This window comes from Lates calcarifer, linkage group LG7_1, assembly GCF_001640805.2.
Source record: "Lates calcarifer isolate ASB-BC8 linkage group LG7_1, TLL_Latcal_v3, whole genome shotgun sequence".
NCBI classification, from domain to species: domain Eukaryota; kingdom Metazoa; phylum Chordata; class Actinopteri; family Centropomidae; genus Lates; species Lates calcarifer.
In genome coordinates, this window is record NC_066839.1 from 18,727,223 (window position 1) to 18,749,531 (window position 22,309).

General features: G+C 42.7%; 1 protein-coding gene across 1 annotated transcript in view; it reads right to left on the reverse strand.

The window, feature by feature from the left end:
- cdc42bpab (CDC42 binding protein kinase alpha (DMPK-like) b) overlaps window positions 1-22,096 on the reverse strand; it is a 68,146-nt gene extending 46,050 nt beyond the window's left edge. The window contains 1 exon segment of the mRNA XM_051071990.1: window positions 20,790-22,096. Coding sequence (XP_050927947.1) covers window positions 20,790-20,967 — 178 coding nt within the window. The 5' untranslated portion in view covers window positions 20,968-22,096.
- Between the last annotated feature and the right edge of the window lie 213 nt (window positions 22,097-22,309).

Here is a 22,309-nt window from a genome sequence, read left to right on the forward strand (position 1 = left end):
AGTGAAATACTAAGCCCATATGTCAGTATGCAGGGTCAACATATAAAACACTGTGACTCAAACAAGAACTGTCTGTAGTCACTAGGCTCACCTAGATGTACCCAGGGATCAATGTGTCTGTACTTTTCATGTAGCTGAGATGGATTCATACATGCTACATCCCATTTTTAAAAAATAAAATACCATACAGTTTGGTCATGCATCTTTACTCACTAGCAAAGTATACAGGTAGGCCCTAAACATAGCAACGGTTGCTATGTCAAGGTGTGGTAGGAACCCCTGGCAACACTTGGGATGGTTGCTTTCCAAGCTTTAGCATGACTGGAGCTCTTTGTTTTCAGAGGGTTTTGCAATGTGTAGGGCAAGTGAGCCAAGATTGGAAAAAGATGACATGTCAGTCACGTTAATGTACTGCGTGCTTTGTGGGGAAAGACATCCATCCTCAGACACACTATGAGCACATACACAAAAACACTAGAAGATACACATACAATTGCATATTGTACTGTGCAAAATATACACACATGTTCGGTAGTAGGCCTTAGGATGTAGTGAAACTGGAAAAACATGAGTGACGCCAGCTAATCCACATAGCCAGACTGGTTTAGCCCAAAATGCAGAGCACTTATCAGGCCCATCGTGCTCCATACCGACAAGAAAAGTCAGAGCCATTTTTGTGTGAAACTTGGTAACTGCAGGCAAGTGTGTTCACTTAGCAGCCGGCCCACAAATGATATGCTCAGTACTCACAACAGGCCTCAGCCTCGGTCTCTTCCATGCTATGTCTCCAGGGCGTGTTCATGTGAAATTTGTCAGAGGAAGTGTGTGCATGTGTACAATGTCTGTTACACATGTACAGTGTCTGTGTGTGACTCAATGCTGGGTGTAACTGCATGCATTTAAAAAAAAAAAAAACTAAAGTAACTAGATTTATCAGCAACTCATAACTGGTTGTTTGTAAACTCAATTATTTTCACAAACCTACATTTTGAACCCCCCCGCCTCTTGTCCCATGTTATTTTTTGAACAGCGGGAAACTATTTTGAGTATTGTACTACATTGCCAGTCTGCTGACTGTTAAAGAACTGTTGTGGGTGTGTTAAATGTTCTGTGTTCTTCAGTGTGAAATGGCACACCCACCACTTCAGTCAATATTTCTGGAAAACAAACATATAGTCACCTGACACATACAGTCTGTCTAATACTTTCCCTGAGCCCCAGAACAAAGTTGTGACTACAAAGTCAAAGTCCACATACAGTATGGACTCCATGTATGTTACAAGACAAGAAAATTGTAGCTCTACCCTCAGAATCGTTTAAGCAAAAGAACCACAGGGCACGTTCAAAAGTATCCTTTCCCGACAGTGGTGTGCCGGGAAAGGTCATATGCTGTATGTAGGTTGTGGAGGAATTGTTTGTGTGTGGTTTAGAGCTAATTTGTGCATGTTACATGTGAGTCATGCATCTCCAAGTATCTACATATTGCCAGTGTGTTTCTGCCTTTCAGCTTCATGAGGAAATGAAAGAGGAAGAATGAGAAAAGAAGAAAAATAAAGAGGTAAGCTATGCGGGGCATCAGAGAAAGAGTGATGATCCATGTGGACAAAAACCATACAAAGTAGCTAATGAAAAATCCACACCCACATTGTTTTTTAAATATTTGGAATGGTTTAGATGTCTGTAGATCATCCACTACATAGGACAGACACACTTCTATTTCTCTAAATGTATCAATCTGAACTGATTCTGAAACCACATTTCTTTAAGCAGCAGCTACACATAATTCTCACAGAAAATTCCTGTATTCTTATTGTATAGAGCTCTTGCAGCCTCACTGGTAGACAAGAAGGTGTGATACAGAATAAGTATAGCTCATTCTGAGACCACTGATGAGTCAGTGTGGGCTGAATCAACAGGACAATTCCATCACACTTCTGGTCTTAATTAAAGAATGACAAAATTGAGAAGGACAGAAGACAACTGTGGGATAAAAACAATGAGGGAAAAAAACATGAGAACCTGAGAGAGAACAGACAAGAAAGGAAAAAGCATTCCAGTTCAACTCGTGGGAGAAAGTGAGACTGGGCAGGACTTTGAGAAAGCAAGAGAGAAGATTGAGAGACAGAGAAAGCATCACACACTCAGGCCCAGTCAGCAGCTGAGCCAGTTACAGTAAGTGTCCAACCCTTACACCCCCACTGCACTCCAACCCCATCCCCAAATCCAGAGTGGGACGGAGGGACATCTGGAAGCCATAACGGGGATTATTTACAACCACAGTGAGGTAACGACACAAAAATGCCGCTTGCAAGGAAGACAGGGGAGACATGGAGAGATGGAGAGAGAGGGAGAGCGGCTTTCCAGGATCTGACGTGAAGAGGGAGAATGGCAGAGAGGAGAGGAAGAGACCCAGGAATGGCTTTCCCTCCATCTGACCGTGGCGAGACCACTGGAGGGGGAGAACTTATCACACCTCATAAGCAGGCTGGGAGTTTTCTTAGACTGTGTAAACCCTTGCTGAGGAAATACTCTGCATCATAAAAAAAAGGAGGCCAAATGATAGGCCTGAATAACTCTAGCCTATGATTGTGCCAGGGTCATAAATGGCCAGTCATGACTGAGGTCCTGATTTTTTTTCTGATTTAGTATGATAGCCAGTGAATAAATACAGTAGGAAAATTTTTTTGCTAGTCATATAAATATAACTGTACCATCATGCAGTTTCCTGTGAGGTCACACGGCACAGGCTTTTCCTGAATTATGCTGTGGGCCAGGCTGTCTGTTACATTACCTTCTGATTCAAAATGGCTACGTATGTGACATTTCAGTGCCACTGTGTCAGCAGAAACCCCCGTAACCAACGCAAGCATCCATCAACTCCTGTATCATTTTTCTGCTACAGCAAGTTCTTCCCCAGAAATGTGCCCATCATCCCATCACTCCTAACACAGTGCATTACTGGGTTTATACAACTCCAAAAAATTGTGTGACGAAACTACTTTGCTGCCACATGAGGGATGAAGCATTAATTTTCATTATTATAAATACAAGGCTTTGGTCTCCAAGAAATAACAAATGGCTTATTAAAAAAGTACATCCTGGCTAAAAATGGGTCAAATAAATGCAACAAAACTTTGGCTAAATAAATGGCACACCAAGGTCATCGAAGAAAACTTAAAGCTGTGTGATTCTAATAAAAAAGTCCTTAAAAGGGAAAGTGACTCATTGCCAGAGGCACTTCAAAAACATGGTCCTTCAAGCAATTCAATTGCAAGTAGCTTAAAAACATCCAGTCAATTATCTAAATTACAGATGGAAATAGAACCAGGCCCCATTTATGTCACAGCCAAAGGTTCTCCCAACAGATGTGTGGAGGGAGGCACAACCAACCCCAATAAAAGTTTTTTCCGTGTTTCCCTCCTCCTCATGTGACACGTGCACAGCTGTTTGATCCCCGCAGGCAGTGCCAGAGGGCACTGACAATGTCCTAACACGTATTTTGCATGATGTATGTCAGCTATCAGAGAGGTGGGGGATACACCATTAAATAATTGATAAGCTCCAGAAATTCAGGAAGGGCAAACAGGGAATCACTTACATAGCATGTAAACATGCCTTAGAGCATTCAGTTGCATTTAATGCTAGGCTGCACACCAGCGACACCAGAATTCCCAATGCTGTCTGTCTGGAGTAACCCTCCCCGCCCCTTCCATCCCACCACAGACAACCTCAAGTTCAAGCTGTTTTTCTTTCTCTCCCATCCCTGCGTTTTTCTCTCTGTTTCTATTCAATCATCTCTTCTCCTAGATTTCCACTCATTCCCTCAGAGTTCTCCAGTTTGTCACTTGCATCAGCCCCTTCTCCCTCCCTGAGTTTCTTGTTCTTTTCGTTCTCTGCCTCAGTCCATCTTTCTTGTCCTGTCACACAAACTAGAGGGCAGGAATGGTCAGAGGCCTTAAACTAAACAATCTGTGCCCTGCGGCATTAAACACACAAACAGGATGTTCCCAAAATATTAAGAAACCACAAACACCAAAGAAAAGGAGGGAGGCAGGGCTTGACAAAACAATAGATCAGATCTAGTGTGTGTAACAGCTCAAAGACTGCTGCAGTGAGCATACACCCAGGCCAGCGACGTGAGAAAAACTGCCTTGGAGGGGCTGGGTTACATCAGTTTCTGCTGTCTGTACAGGAAGTGTTCTCAGTACATCAAAGAATTCTTTAAGCCCACACATCGACCTGTTCAACCCATATCGCAAACAAGTTGATTTACACAATTCTGTGTCAACACAGCCTCCCGATACCATCTGGAGATAAAGGGCGAATATGAAAGGACCTGCCAGGCCATGTTACCAGCTTGGCTGGGATTCCTTACTGTCTGCCACTCTGTTGGTGGTGGAGGGACCAGGTGCTGCATTGTTCCTCTGCTGGGTATTGATAGTAACAGAATAATAACTGTGAGAAGACAGTAAGATGTCAAGAAAAAGACAGTGCTGCATAATTGAACTCACATAGATAACCCCAATAATATTTCAAGATATCATAATAAATGAGTCACAAATGACAATAGTCTGGGAAAAAAATCCCCAACATTATTTGCCATATTTTGATCTTATATCATCATCTGGAACATTATTCATTCATATTATTCATATTTCAGTGGACATGTGTAGGTGTAGTGAGCTACATCTCCTGTTGAGCTAGAGCTGGAAGGAAGTGAGATGGGCCTTGACAATGTGCTTTAATCAAAATGAGCTAAAGCTTTCAGTGTTTTAACTGGTTGTCACAGAGATTAATCAAATGAAGCTGTTGAGCAGTGATCACATTATGTTAAAGAAGGTTTTCTGTGTCTTGTAAAAAGGCTATCTATTTTCAGATCTTGCAGGAAGATTATCCATAACCTTATCTAATTATCAAGATAATGCTATTGTGTGCTATATTGTGTTTACAAGCACTGCCTGTAACCATACACCATTATTTGCACAGCTCTACTTTGTAGATCACATGAATGTAGGGGGCTTTCATCAGTGCAGATATACAACCACATACCACGTAGCATACCACTCCGGTAGCAAAAAGTACTGCAACAGCAAAGATGACACCTTAAAAAAACTAAAACAAAACTATATTATACACACACACACACACCACACACACACACACACAGAGGTGATGCAGGCCCTGGAAATGGCCACCAGAGAAAGACACCCTGACAGCTATATGAATCTTCTGCTTTTACTGCCAGCAGAAGCACTTGCTGCTTAGTACCAGGAACAAATGACTTTATGGCAGATTGTGAGTGCCTTCACAGGCCAAAGTTCTCACATCAACCTGAAAGGAAAAACACTGCAGGGTGGTTACAAGAGCCAGAGCTGGGAATACCGGGCATGTGCTGTGGGAATGTTCAGCAACCCAGACAATATTTTCCAATACCGAGTGCGTAAAACTCTAACCTGGCACAGTGCATATACAAGAACGTAGCTGTGCTGTGGCACCCTGTCAAGTTCCAACAGCACCTTATAAATTTCAAGATCGGTCAAATTAAAGTCACCAATCACTTAAACAAAAGTAAGATTTTACTGCCTGTGATGTTCCAGCACCAACATGTCACAACATCCTGACAGATATTACAGCACAAGTTTCCTACTGCCTTTTCTGGGCTCATCCTCTCACTGATTTTTTTTTTCTCTCTGGATGTCGGCAGCTTGTGGAAAATGAGGGGGGTTGTTACCACGCTACGGCCCTCTGCGGCTCGACTGGTACAGCCCAGTACTGACATTGCACCATTTAAGGGTTTGATTCCCATTGGGACCACCCATACTATAAATGGATCCACCCAAATGGATGAAAGCATCCACTAGGCATTTGATAAGTGAAGGGGATAACAATGAGGAAATTTAGATGGAACTTGCATAAATGGAGAGGGAATTTCAGGTCTTAGGTAAAGGAGATGGAGACAAACAAAATGTAGGAAGAACTGGAATGCTGAAAAGAAAAACTACACTGCGGAAAAAGAATAAGAATAGGGACAGATAGGGAGGAAGGAGAAGGATGGGAAGATGGGCTGGGAGGCAGCAAGAGAGGGAGGGAGGAGCAGTACAGAGAAGAGCTGCGAGAGGAGAGAAAATAAAGGATCCGGGAGGAATGGAAAGACGGATATTTTAGAAAACACTGGAAAGGTAAACTATTCACAGACCGACACACACATACACCTCCCCCAGCTGCTGTCACTGGAGAGAACAACCAGAGTGCCATTTACTCCACAGATGATCCAGGTCTTTTCTATTCAACATTAAGATGTGTTCAGCTGTGGGCACCCTGTGGCAATATGTGTCATGATGGAGGTAACCCAAGATCCCTTTCATTCTCTGGAAACCTGCCCAGCTGGGTGTGCTCAAGCTGGGGCCAACAGGAAGGACCTGAAGCTATGGCAAACACCACCGTGACAATGACAGACAGAAAAACCAGGCCAAGACTACACACACTTTCATGGTGGATACCTGAATGAGCACTGAATAACTAAAAAGCAATGATTCTCAATGTGATTACACAATTAAAATGGAAGTGTTTTGTGATTTAAACTGCCCTCAGGTCCCACACCAATTGTGTGCGACCAATCACAACCCTGGGTGTAGCTGAAGTTGTAACTTGCTATATTCCCAAATTGCATACCTGCTTCAAGCCACCCACAACATTCAGACAATCAAGGTAATGTAGAACCATCATGCATGACAGTCTTCAAATCATGCCATTGTGTCAAAAAAAAATATGCTGGTGGCACTCTCGCTACTCACAAAAAAAGCAATCTCTGTGTTGAGAGTGAACTTGCATAGAGGGGCAATCATCACGGTTAAAGCTGGTGATAGCATCTTATGCTACATCAAACTGCCCCATCTCCTCCTAGATACCGAAGCAACATGCTTTTTTACATACACACAGACAGTGTTAGTGGAAGTGGTAAATTGAGAGAGATGCTAATGAAACATGATTTGAGGTTAAGAATACCCAGTTAGCAGCATTTTAACGACAACAAAACATCTTAAGGGACCAGTTAAAACTTACCCAATATATGCCCACGGTTGCTATTGTTTGTGTGGCAAAAGACATCATTTTCAGAGGTATTTATGATTCAGTATTATGTATGAAAAAAAGAGAAAAGGGGAAAAGGTAAAAAATACAAAATCGAAATCAAGACTGAATGACACTGTATCAAATCTGCTTTGAATCACAGCCTATGGTTTTGTTATAAATGTGTATCTTGTTTTTGTATTGGATCATGAACTGCATCTACATATGTATTGAAGACTATCTGGTTTTAATGGGTCATAGCCCAAGCTCTTCCTGTTTGTCTGTATACAAACAGAGATGAGATCAGAGCAAAACAAAATAAAACAAACAAATAAAAATGTATGATGTAGTAAAACTGAAAATCTATCATTGGTGAGTTATGTAACTAAAAAGAATAACAACAACTCCTTGCTGATACCACTGCATCAAAATTCACTTTCCCAGTGCAGGTGGTGGCCTCTCCCGTTACAAAAGAATAATGGACAGGCTGTGAAGTTAACTGACACTGAAATCTGGAGAAAACCACTAAATTACCACTTTCAGCTCCCAGAATAAATGGAGGGGACTGAAGTGCTACGCTATATATACACTTCCCCCTCTGCTGCAGCCATGCACGACACTTTCTAGGCCACAACGAGGCCCTGTTGCTGAAGAAAAGACTAGCTTGGCTACTAATTATAAGCTCCAGAGGAAAGGTGTCAGTGCTGGGACTTGTAACCAAAAGCATCCTGAAAATATGCATCTAGCAACAGCTGGGCGTGTTAGGACGCGCTGCCTGTTCAGAGCAGGAGGAAGGTAGACATGTGACCACTACAAAAAAAAGAATTATATATCAAGCTAAGAACACAGTGGTAAGTGGTAGACAGAGATCAGAACAGGGCCGGGCCTGGGTCTTCTTCATGTTGTTATCAGACTGTCCATGTTTATGTCACAAACAAAGGATAAGCACAGAGGATACTCTATCTTTGACAAATTTTGATCTTCCCTACACAAGCACTGGTAGCAAAATGTACTAATAATCTTCAAAAAGCAGAAAAACAACTTGCAGAGCAAACAAGACTATCGGCATTCATTCACAAATTGACAGAGCACTAGATCCATATATCGTCAACTAATTCAATTAATGGGTCGACCAATTAAAGGATCCAAGAGTTAATTCAAATACTCAAGCCTTATCCATTTAGGACTTATCCCTGAGCTCAGGTCCAAACATCGGCCGTGCAGTAGCGGGCAGACACCTAGATAACGGTTACGAGACTAATGACCTCACTGATAAGCAGATTGAGTCAGCGTGGGAGGCTACAGCAGGACAGGCCCTTGTTTTGACGAGGACATGAGACATCTAGGTGATTGCAGACACCAACTCTCTCAACAGGCTGATAAACCACAGGCTGCACTTTGTCTGCTGCAACTGTGGTGTGCCAGACTTGTTAAAGAGTAGCAGCAAGTACCCATGGTTTCTGTAGTGTCACCACGCACTCACTTAGTCTCAACATCTGTGACTTCAGCATTGCAGGGTCATGCCACCTTCAACACTTTTATAGTTGGTGGGATCTGTGAGCATTAAAAGGGAGTGTTGAGGAGTATAACAGAGCTTCATTCCAGGTGGGCAGTCCAAAGTTTACTGTCAATATGATAAAGACACAAGGATACATATATGGAGTGACCAAGTGCATATTTAAAACCCTTTTACAGAGTTCTTGGTTCAAAACAAGTCAGCTTGACATGTAGGCTTTAACCAACCTTGTGGAGTTCACAATAATTAGCAAGCTAGCTAACTACACTAAAATATCCTATCTTATAGTTGTCATTCCAGACAAAACTGCAGATGTTCTATACTTATAATGGAAACCTTGACAGGCATGGCAATAGTAACAGTAAGGGGGGAGGGGGCTTGACCAAGGGTCAATTCCACTGTCAGTATTGTTTTCTTGTTGGTAGATTATTGATTATAATATTGAATGCTCCTTTAGCACCAGTAAGGAAAGAGCCACCGTAACTTTCCTACTCCAACAATAACACCAGTAACTGCAAACTACACTTACATCAAATATCAAGAAATCACTCCCCGCACTGATAACTGCATTTCTTCTTCTGTGGTGGACAATACACACCCAGGCTAATAAGTGCCCCAGCTAAACCCATTTCCCGACCTTGGGAATATCATTATAATAATAAATGGAAATGCCTCATTTACGGTATTTCCTTATCTGAGGAGGACTGAGACTGGAGGCTTTGCACAAATAAGGCATTCTGAAAACAGATGGGAACCCAACAAAGCAATTAAGCTTAAGCATCTGGCTGGAGGGGCTAAGGCATCTAGAGCACATAGAAAGTAATTATTACTTAATATGAATGAATGAAGTGTTTTGGACAGAAAATTGCATCAAAACCTCATTATATTTAACCTTAGGTTCAGCATTACTAATACTGAAGTATGAGAGCCTATTTTAATGAAAATGAGAAGAAAGAGTGTGTGCATATTTGTGCATGTGTGTGTGTCAGTAATTAATGGAGGGTGGTGCTGTGTGTAATAAAGACAGTGACAGTAGATACGAACAGATAGTTCCCTAAATATATGTTATATGTAAGATTTTCTTTTCTAAAAGGAATTAGGTCATACTAACCCGACAACAACAAAACCCTCCAAATTGACCACTAATAAATATGGACAATCAATAAACAGGAAGGGGAAAAAATAAATTAAGCATCTATGGTACAGTCTTGTTTCAAATGCCGGAGGGGGAAAAAATTGGATTTGAGGGTGATGAAATTTACTCATCAGCACCATGACAAATTGTTGTGTCTGTATCATGACCTTCAGCACGGAGAGGAAACAGTGTGAGGGAACTCTCTATATATAGGAGGTGAACAGTGGAAGACAATTGAGATGACAATTGGAGCGACCACAGGATTTCCCCACCAGAGACGTCTCGGGAGGAAGAAAGAGTATAGAAACAGCAGAGGGGTGTGGGCTAGTCAAACCACATATAAAATTCACTGGAATATATAGAGGAACTTTCACAACACCCATTTATAGTTGCACACAAACAGGTCTCAGCACTCTGTCTCTCAGTTGTGCACATAACCAGTCACAAACTCACTCTTACACTTCCCCACAACCCACAAAACCCCTTTCAAAACCAATACCACAAAACCGCTAAATCTCAGTCTGAATGTAACAGTGCTGAGGAGGAAACATGCCTACAAATGAGTGTGTAGACAGATTGCCAGGTGCTGCACAGGGACTTCCTTTTATCACCTAGAATCTACCCAGACAGCACAGTGACTCAGACCTAAGCGGAAGGAATGAGTGACAATCAGAGCAGTTGCATGTGAGACCAACCAGAGTGAATGACCACCATTTAGGTGGAAGATGGATGAATGGTGCTGACAAACTGCTGGCCCGTCTAACATTATTCAAGTCATGCATCTATGCTATAAAAACAGGGAGGTCGGAACAGTGAGTACAAAAGACAGGCACACATACTGTTGTGTAGATATATAGATAGGCCTAAAAATAGATCAGGTCACCGTCAAATTTGCCACCACACCACGAGTCAAGGTCAATGCTCCATCACTATCAGCAACTGTAGGCAGCACTGAGGCAGAGGAACAGAGAGTATGACAGCTACACAAAATGACTACAACTCATATCTTCTTCAGTGAGCCCAAGCCCACTCTGTGGGCTCCTCTAATCTATTTCAACTATTTCAATTTGTCCTCATCTTTCTCGCTCACACACACTAATTTCTCACATCTCCTCTCTCATTATCTAATTAAGAAGATTGAGCAGAAATTCCACAAAATACAAGTTTGAATGGAAATGTATTGCTCTAAAAGTTGCACAACTGGGCCTTGGACCAATTCTGCACAAGGACTTCCTCGTACCAAGCAGCATTTCAGAGTGAACTGCCTTGCTTAGGGGAACCCTAACAATGGCTGATTAGTACAAATGAATAAATACATTGGCAAACAATTAGACAATATTTAAGAAGCAATAATGCCCATTTTAATTTCATGCATCTTGGTGGATTAGACAGCTACCAAAACAGCTTGTTGTAATATTGTAATATTGTAAAAATGACTACATAACAGAACCATTCAAGACAGACAGGAGATAGTTTGGAAAGCCTTCTAGCCAGATGTTAAAAAGGTGTAAACACATCTGTTTTCCAAGGTGCAAGTACAAATATATCAGTAAGAAGTCTGAGGATCTAGCCACTGACTGGGCTTGCAACCCCTGGGATGACAACAGCTAAAGTTATGTTGAAAATACACTGAAATTAGCTGTCATTCTCACTGTCTCCGTAAAGAGTGGGAAAAAGTGGCTCCAGTGATTTTGTCACGTGATCAAACAGAAGGCACCTCGTGTTGTTGTGGGGTTTACCTGATCCTTGATCAATGCAATCATCAAAAGATCTATGTGGATGACACAATTAATCTGTATAAGGGAGCAAGCAGTCTGGTTCTTATCTCTTAAAGGTGATCCACCCAATTATTAGTGCTGATGTTTATTGTGAACTATTAACCAAAAAAACAGTTAAATAGTTAAAAACAAGAATGTCTGGAGCTTAACTTGTTCTGACTCAAAAAATGTATATTACTATCAACTAATATTTTGACAGACTGGATGTGTACATGCAGCTGCATCAGTGCAACACCACTGATGAGAAGTTGGGGACAAATGTGCCTGCCCACATTTTCCTCCTGCTCTGGGATTCAAAAGAGCCTGCTTGTGTAACTTGCAGGCTGCCGCAGCACAGTTTTAACAGTCATGCTAGGCAGCTAATATAGCCACTGGAGTGTGCAGTCCTTATTTAGCCTGAACAAATTCGAAGAGCGAATACCTCTCCATTTCATTTGGCATGAAGTTCCCTTTACAAGTATGACAGCATGAGATAGAAGATCAAATCCTGTATGTGTATGTGGAGATGCAACAGAAGAGCTTTATTAGGGATGCTGCTCAGCTCTGTGCTGTCCGGATGTTGTTGATGTGCTGTCTAATCGACTCAGCCTCTGCACGTGTGTCCTTTTACACACTGTAACGCATGCAAACACACCAAAAGGACACGCATGTACAGCTACGCACGCACACATGCACAATACACAATGCTACTGGTACGTGCCCCCTCCATAGACACACACCGAACCCAGCCTTCTCTGTCACTAGGCAAAGCTGGGATACAGCAGTCTGGGAGCAAAAGAGGGAGGGGGTAGAGAAGAGACAGGAAGGGGAGGGAGGTGACATGAGGAAAGAGCAAACAGAGAAAATAAAAGAGGGAAAGAGAGAGAATTGGGGAGAGGAAAAGAGAGAGAACATATTGAGACGAATAGAGCCAAATAACCAGCAAGAGGTGTGCGGCATTACAAAGTGTATAAGAGCAATGAAGACTGAGTGAATGGTGGAGATAGCATATTGACTGAGTGACACGGACCCAAACAATGAGAGCAAGAGAGATAGCAGAGGCTGACAGACTGAGAGGGAGGGAGAGTGAATGGGGCGGGTGGCACTGGTGGACAAAGAGGCAGACCTGGCCTCTCATCTAAACAGCTGCTGTTCTCTCCCGAACATTGCACCTCAGCTCCAAATTCCACAGGCAGCCCGGCAATGAGGGGCTGGGGCCTGAGTCAGCGCTTTTAGCACACACAGCTGAGCCCTCTGCTCAAAGCAGCCAGGGGATGCGCTGACTACGGCACATGCAAAGGGACATAAAGTAGTCGCAATCCAGAGGTTTGGAGCTCTTCCTTGCTTTTTCAGACTTCTGCACCTAAACCATCAGCCGTGGTTAAAGATGGTAAAGTTACAACATTAAAGACTGTTGTAACTTTAATGAAGTTATGAATGGTTTCTTGGCACAAAACACGGTGATGCAGCATTATCATGATGCAAAATCAAACAAGGCAGCAAATGATATATCAAAGGGAAAGACAGTCAAGACATAACAGCAAAGTCAGAGCTGTTGCAGTGAGCAAAGAACAACATCCCTATCAATAAAACATAACATGGAAGACTAACTGGTTGGAATGAGCATCTAAAATTAATGTTAACTGTTCTTGAGCTAAAGCTAATGGGAAGTTACATTTAGACACCACAAAACAACAGGCACAACACAAACTAGAAGAAAAGTAGGAGCAGATTCCCAATGGCAACCACAATAACCTTAAGTCCAAAAACTTTTAAATTACCAAATAAATAAAATAAACATAATTTCCCCTGTTAACATGTCCAACGAGTAACAAGCCTCAAGTAGACACAAGCAGAGGTGAACTGCATTCCTTGGCATCTCCCCATACTACCACAGCTGGGGTTTCATGCCAAACTGCCTGGCTGTTTCTCTGCGTGTCAGAGAAACATCCTGTGTTAGAAAGGAGCAAAAGGGAGGAGAGAAGGAACTGGAGGAGGAGAAGGAGGAGGAGGAGGAGAAGAAGAAGGAGGAGGAGGAGGAGGAACCGAAGGGCCAGAGAGGCTCACATGCTGCAGTTTTCCTCCATGTTATTTATGAACTTGTGCCCTGACGAGGCTCCTGAGGGCTCTGCTTTTAAGAGCAGCTAATAGGTTTTATCCTGGGGTCGGAGACAGTGGAGGGCCGGGCAGCAGGCACGCTCCCTTGCTGATAGATTTATATAGGAAACGACAGGCTGAACTTACACTGTGTTTTAAATTTAAAGTTGTTCGCCTCTTATGGAAATCCATCTTTAACTCTCCTCTTTGAGGGATTGGTATAACAAAGAAAACCAGTTCATTTAGAAATACTACACAAATAATACAATAGTGTGTACACACAGTTTGAGTGGCATCTGGTAGAAACTGTATGGAAGCCAAATTCTGTCCATGGCTACTGCCCAAAAAGTCTTCACTAATTCACTAATCTCCAGATTTAACTGTGGTTAAACTTTGAAGGACCTGCATTTTATTAAACATCAAGTGTATCACAATACATACAACAGGAAATATACTACTGGTGGATATGTGCTGTACTCTGAGTATGATAATAGAATGAGCAGCTTAAACAAGACATTGACATTAAGCAGCAGAATGCATTATCATTGAGAGGCTTTGTACTACAGACATAATCGTAATTACTATGGATTTCATGCTGTTTATAAATGAAGAAAGGGGGAATGTGCAGTGCATTTTTCTGCTGATGTTTTAAATAGGCATTTGCTTAACATCTTGCTCACTAAGACCAGTGCGGATTCACTCCACTTCACCGACACACACTCCCAGTTCAGTGAGTATGGGAAGAGACAAAACTATGCGAGCAAGCGCCTTCGCCAGTTGGCTGTGGAACCGTTTCAGCTGAACGGGTGTGGGGGGGGTAGGAAACCCTTTGACAACATAAAAAAAAATCTTGTGAGAAAACAATGTTGCTCTGTCTGTGGCATTCATGTCTCTGTGCTGAAGAGTCATTACAAGGAGAGGAGACCAACATTTTTTCGTCTGTATACACAAAACAACACACTTACAAATGATTGAAAGCAGCAGTAAAGCCTCTCGTAATTTCCCAGAAATCAAACTCATCTTGCATGCTGATGCCAGGAGCCTGATATCTGTAGAACTTACTTAAGTAAAAGCACTGGCTGAGGTTGTAGTTATATTTTTAGCTGTATATCTGTATCTATGTAAGTCCATGTATGCTGATTCCTAACAAGCCAGAAATAATGACATAACTTGTGCTTATGCAAGTACATGATGCATGCTTCATGCTAAAATAGGTCCATCCAGCAGAGGTGGATTTATTTTGAAAAGCTGCAGTAGGAAAAGACATATTATAATGAGCTGAAAGCAGCCAACTGAGCAGCTTCATTTCTATTTGATCCGTAAAACACTGTCTGAAATGATGGACAGACAACTGAGCAGAGAGGTCAGCCAAACCCAGCTAACAGACACTGGCAGGGTGGGGGGGGGGTGAGGCAGAAAAAGAAAAGAAGAAAGGAAAGAGATGGGAGGACGACAAGAAGTGAAGGTAAAGAAAAAAGAGAAAGGGGGAGGGGGCATTTGCAGTCAGATCCCGAGGGTCCTGAGAGGCTGGCTAATGACCTGCGCTGCAGTGTGTCCTCTGGGAGACGGAGAAAGGAAGCCAACCCTTCCTCTGCCACTTTCTGATGACACATCACAATTAGCAGCAGGCATTTCTCTGCCTACAAAAGCTCCCAGACAGATTGACTAAGTGTTTTTAAAGGCCACCTGTGAATATTCTGATGCTGAAAATGCCATGCACAATTTCACGTGTGTTACCCTGGCAAAGGTCCAGGTAATCTGAGCATGGACTCCCAACTACGCCATAACAGCTACCAAAAATACAGACGGTACTTGAGGGACTGGTCTATCCATTAAATAAAACATTCCTCACTGGCCCTCCCCTCAGAAGTTAAATGTTATGGGGAAAAAATGTTGGTTTCTTGTTAATTAGGCTATAACCAATGGAGGTGACTAATGGTTTACTGATGGTATCTAACAGCTTCACCATGGTCAGTGTAGTCATCATGAGCAGACAATGTATAATGTCTTCTGTGGCTATGTAGGGTTCTTTCCAAAGCTTGAGAAAATAACCCTGATGGTGTCATTAGGGTTATCTGGACTAGGCTTTGGAGGCTAAAATCTTAAGAAACTGGCATTATTATAAACTGAGCTGTGGAATTTGTGATGTGGTTAGGGAGGGTCTCATGAAAGACACTACTGGCTTGCTGTAGTATGGCCCATAAAGATATACTTCTCTGTGCAGGACACAGAGAACAGTTTCCAACCATTTTGTGCTTAATTCGTAAGTGCTCCAAATTTGTGATACTTTAAAAATCAAGTCTACTATTCAAACTGAGAGTTTTCTGAAATCATTAAAAACTGATTTATGTTTGAAATGCATATTCCTCATAACTAAAGGCACCAGTCCCATTCATTTTGCTCAAGATGGAGCAATTAAATCAGGTACTTTAAATTACTCTATGTGAATGAATGATTTATTTTTACCTTTTTCTTCTAGCATGTTTGTTTAGAATGCTGCAGGGTTAATTTAGGTTAGGAAAATGAAATGTGGAGGGCAAGAAGAACATAATAAAGTGTGAGTGGTTGCTGAACTACTCCCTTTGGGATACTAAACTCTGGTGTGAAGCAGCGGACATCAGGCGAGGAGAGGATCTGCATGGGCCCCTGTGCTATGTCTGCTTGTTTGTGACTCCACTCAGGACAATAGAAAAAGCTGTGTGTGTGTGTGTGTGTGTGTGTGTGTGTGTGTGTGTGTGTGTGTGTGTGTGTGTGTGTGTGTGTGTGTACGGGACAGGAAGACTCAAAGAGCTTATAAGTGCTGAAACGAGCAGCCAGAGATCTGCTGCATGTGAACTGGTGTTAAAAGGGGATTCCACCAGCAAGGAGATAAACACAGCGGTGACCTTGTGCCTTCCCAACAACACCAAAATGTTGGAAGCAAGTGAGCCACAGAGTACACAATGACACAATGCGATACAGCTGTCCCACTTCCTCATATGACATCATGTACCCGTTGGGTCCGGACTAGCTCACTGAGTCCTTGTGGTTCCTTCCTGTTCCCTTTGCCCGTCACAACCACCGGACAGCCATCCAGGAAACGGCAGAACAACCAGAGGGGTAAGAAGGATGTCCGGACAGATTCCAGGCCATACAGGATTTTAAGGTCCAATACAAATACAAACATTAAGAATATTAGTCATACAGACCACTGGTACAGAATGCCAGTGATCATAACATATATTTTATATATAACATCACTCTTCGTGGATCTATTGTGATGTAAAGGTCCTGATTATGACAACACATGACAATACACTGCTTCATAATCGACCAATCTGTCTTTGTTATCTACCACAAAAATAAAAGCACTAGAGTCCATTTCCTGTCTGATCTATGACTACCTGAACAGGGCACACAGTACAACATCATGATGTTGCAGCAGTTCTGCTTACTGCTACAGTAGCAAAGCAGCTAGCAATCCCTTAGCTTATACTGGTCTAAACACATGTTTATTGCTGCAGTGAGGAGATAGCTTTGCACACAGGGCTGTGACTGGTCTCAGAGCAGATTTTTAAAACCATGTGACACAAAAATTCTTCTTTGGAACCAACACGACTCAAATTCTTATAGGCGTATGGGCAGCTTTTCTGGTCTGTTCAATAACGGGAATAACAGGGAGGGAGATAGCCTAGTTAGGCATAACCACAATAATAAGTGTGTGTGCAAGAGTGTATGTGTGCGATTATGAGTGCATCTCCACTGTAAGTAGTGTGTGAGGCATACTGCCAATGAAAGCCTTGCAGGGTGGAGCACACATCAGCTGCAGCTGAACAGCTGGCCACTGTGGGCTAACATTGAGTCTGGATTGAAAGGTCAGGCTGCCTCCCCCATGTTTGCCAACTGTGGGCTGGCAAGGCTGCCCATTTTCATTCAGCTGCCCGGTGATCCATTTCCCAAAACAGGGAAAGAGATTAGGACAAAAAAGGCAGGAAATGATTTTAAAAAGTAGGAAAACAGGACCTATAAGAAATGAGTGCAAGTGTTATGTCCACAGAGACTGAACAAATCCTCCTTTCACTGACAACACCTATGACAACACCTGATTAAATGACAAATAAGTAAGATGTTGACATAGGTTGGCAGGCTTATAGTGAATGTCACAAGCCAGGCTGTATGAGAATAAATACAAGTGCAGGCCTGAGCTGGTGATATTGGTAGACACAGTTACTGCTGTGGTATATGTGGGGAGTCAGGATACAGTGTACTTTCCCGTGTTCATTTCCCCTGTGGCTGCAGGTCATTTAGGGGTCTCCATTTCAGCTAAAATGAGGTCACCAAACGAGAAGAAAAGCAAACCCAATACAAATGTTTGTCTTCTTCTCTGGCTCACGTACGTTCTCAGGAAGAGAAAGGAACATCGCCGCACCTTTGTCACGGCTGTGCTGCTGTATCAAAAAGGTACACAGACCGGGTGACTAAGGTACGATGATGTATCTTTTCTCTCAGAACGTACTGTAGCTGCAGAGGCAGCCTCTGACAAAGGCAGATCACTGACGAGGCAGAGAGGTCTTAGGTTTCATGGGGCCCATCTTGAACCATTTTCCTGTATGTAGGATTAAACTGTGTTATGAGTATGTATTAACACTATCTGTCTGATCCAATCTGTTTCTTATAGGATACAGTCAGTCATGTGCACTCCCTGGCTCTGTTGGTAAGTACAAATATGGCGCCATAATGGTATTGTATCACTTCTTCTGCTAATATTTAGCTTGTAATTGTTCGACTACTACAAAAGGTGTTGCATGTGTAACAGGTGTGCTTTTTCCTTTGACCCTCTGGCTGGGTGCCCTGCCAAGAAAAAGAAAACATGGGAGTGGTGACACTCCAAAAACTTTAGAGGACAAGACAAGACTTGACCTCTATTATACCATATTTTTGTTGATGGCTGCACCACAAAGGTGTGGTCTACTATCTTGTGGACGTGCGTTATCACAATACTAAAACCATGCCAAAACAAGTCACTTCATCTCTTCTCAAAAGATAGAAATCTACTCTTCAGTATTGTCTGCCACTACATTCACCAGTCTGTGGCTCAGTTTGTTTTTTTGACTACTGGTGAAGCACATAAAATTCCCTGTTCCAAAACACTGGTCTGTGTGGCACACCATCACACTGTGAATCACTTAATCAGTCAATCTCCAATTCACCCCATTTAGCCCTAATGCAAGACCCTTAGGGAGTCTCTGCATGTCCATAATGCTTTAATTTCGTTTTTTCGACATGTTCACTCCTTACATTTTTTCTAGTGCTAATAAACTTGCTGCATCTTGTGTCAGCTACCTGATGAAGATAATCAATTAATTTTGTTTATAAAAACTTTTTTTTCCATTCACTTCTAGGGTACAAACCAAGCAACTCAATTAGATTCATATTAATTGTGGAAGCTAGAGGATTCTCATACAAATCCCTCTGGAGTAGAAAACAATAAAGCAGCATCATGGGACCTCTACACAGCTATGACAGCTTGGACACATCTGCATGTTGTGTGTTGTGTCTGGTCGAGCTCAGTCAGAGAGTTGTGTCAACACGGGGAAATGTCAGCATGAAGTCACCGCTTGGCACCCAAGCACAGGCACCTCTCCTTAAAGGCCAGAGCACACCGGCATTGTTGTGGGGCCAGCTGCACAGGCAGGTTTTCTGCAGCAGATCAGCCTTAGATTAACAACTGGGGCAAAAATAGAGTGCTCTAAAGGAAACAATACATGTGTAATGAATAAACGCAGTCTGGTAAGATTTTGTACAGAGAGGAAAGTACCTCTTTATCCCTGCACAAAAATCATCAAATCCAGCCACTTCCAGTGTTTTACCAGCCAGTGTGTCTCCATTTTTAGCACAGAATTGGTTGTCCAGATGGCAGCTGGTGGGGTTGACCACCTTAGCAGCCACAGCCAAAATTGACCACCATTTGACTGATTTAACTGCCATCCTGTCTGTATTTGACACTAGCACTCAGTAGTGGGCCAAGCTATGGCCTGTTTAACACTGCAGTTTAAACTGTTTCAGTAATAAAATAAGAAACTATGCCAGCAAACATGCCAAACTGCACTTTCCATTATACTTTTTACTCCTTATTTCCTTCTGTATTATTAATTTGTCTTGATGCAGGGCAATGATTTCCTCCTGCTCAGAGTGCTGCTTCTTTCAAGGCTTTAAAGGACAAGCAGGCCAGCCAGGCATGCTCCGGCAGCTAGCTGGGCCTCTGCGCCAGATAAAAAAGGTGAGTTGTTCACATTCCTGCTTCATGCACAAACCAAACCCCCGATGTCACTCACACACACACACACACACACACACACACAGTCCTTTTGCACAAATGATTGAGTTGTTTGTGTGTGTGTGGTCCTCCTGCCTCTTGTGTGTTGTTTTCTCTAACCTTGCTTTAACCAGGGGAGTGGAAAAGTTACAAAACTCCCAACCCAGCTCCTCATTATAAACTAATCAAACCCTGGGTAAAACTGATCTTTGTGCAGCAAGATGATAACCAAACAACAGCATTTAACTTTATTACATCTTTACTTTATAACATCTATCCGATTAAGACAACTAAGTAGGTTATCAACAAGCTTTCACCTCCACACCCATTAAAAAAAGGAAACTGACATGCAAAGTAGTTGTGAAAACCAAACTGAGCTAAAGGAGGATTGGTGCAATGACAGAAAGGCATTTACTTTACGTAAGAGTGTATTTTCATGAGAATAAATGGTGGCCTGGAGAAATAGGACATCTTTATGAGATCTTTCCTGGATTCATATCAAAACTTTAAGTAGGTCTGCTTAAGATCTTCCTCACCATGTCCTTCTGCATATTTGGTTTCTCCTTCTCATTGTCAACTTGGTACCTTTTTTTTTTTTTTTTTTTAACAACTTATCTGTTTTTGACATGTCTTCTGTTGTGTTCTTGTAACTCCAGCATGCTGTCATGTCCTCTGCTTTTCCAAAACATATAAAACATTTAATTACACAAGAATAAACTGGCCTTGCTTTTAGTTTTAGGGAGGGTTTGAGTGAGAAGAGAGGAGGCCAACAGAGCCCACTACTACTATAAAAGGAATGTGATGGGGAAGGGAGGGCCACTGCACCACCAACATTATTAGCCTATCATCTTACCAAAAAGACAGGGAGGCTGAACGCACAGGCCAGACAAGAGGAAATAAAATAATGATAAGCTTGCTTACCCCAGTCCAAAAACTCCAGGATATTTTTCTCCCTTCTGAGCGGGGAGATGTTGCATTCATCGTAGAGGCAGACCAGGATATCCAGCAGCGTTTCCACACTCAGGCACTGGCCGTTGGACTGAGCTGGCCCGTCCAGGATCAGCTTCTCCAGCTTCTTCAAACGCACCTCTCCCGACATTATTCCGGCTTGTTGGTTTTTGAAGTAATGATGATGATGGAGGTGGTGAGGGTTGGAGGGGGGTGAGCAAACACCTCCTCGGCCTGTTAGTTAGCGCAGAGGGGCCTGTAAAGAAGTTTTCTCACCTTGAATATGTCTCGAAAATAATAAAACTTTGAATTGCGGGCTAGCCGGGGCTAATTTCGCCTTAAAGCCGACCTATTCATGATCTACCTCCCGAGATCCAGTATCTAGGAGGTGGATAAGACGTGTAGCACTTCCCCATTTTATAATACCTATCCCCACAGGGTACATAAGAAAAGAAGTAGTCACAATTACAGAGCCTGGCTGCCCCGGACCGGCTGATTTTGATGAAATCCCACCGTTTGCTGGAACTTTCGGGTCTTCTCTGTGTGGAAAATGGAAAAACAATCGAGTCGATGCGGTTCAACAGATCCCCCTGAGTTGTTGTGGCAGATATCTGGGATTCTCCATTCTTGCAGCAACCCAAAAATGCAAGGCAGATCTGCAATGCTACAAAGCCCCAGCGCCCCTCCTCTGCTCCAGGAATGGAAGGGCGACACAGGCTTAGTTAGCAGCCTGCTAGGTTAGCTATTTAGCTAGCCAGCGAGCTAACGTTAACGCTACTTTTCTCCGTTCCTAAATGCCATCATTGCCCCCTTTTCCCCCAAGAGTTCACATATAATGTGCACAGTGTTAACAGGGCTTAACTGAATTCGACCCGTATCGACGGTATGATTTTTTTATCCAACTGGAAAATATCCCCTTGTTTTCACAACTCAATGCTGGCAGATATGTTCTTTAAATCCCATTCTTCGTCCAGAAAACAAATGTCTCTTTAGTTTCTTCCCAGTTCAAAACGACGGTTAGTTCTGGAGTTCCAACAGCCCGTTAAGTTAACGTCAGAAATGAGGGTCCTCTCTGGAGGTTACAGAGGAGCTCGTTTCACGTCAAGAGGAAAGCTGTAGTCTAGTCTTGCTTATTCCAAATACGGGACACAGCCTAAATTCCCCCTGTCCTTTCCTTTCCTTTGCCTGCCTCCGCTGCCGGTCGGTCGCTTCTTGCCGTCTTTGCACAGTCAAGCTACCAGCAGCTCGCTGCCAGAGACTTTCGACAGGAAAGACAAACAAGTAGACAGCTCTGTCCGTAACGTCGCGTTGGATTGTGGGAAGCAGGGCTCGGTCGTAAAATATGAATGGGTAACAAATGGACGCTTAGCTCGCGGCGCTGATTGAACACACAGAAAACTCAACTTATGCACCTCATAAAGACCTTTACCACTTTTCACTCGACTAAACTTACGTTGCTAATCTATTTTGTGTTGCATTTTTTGTGGAAAATG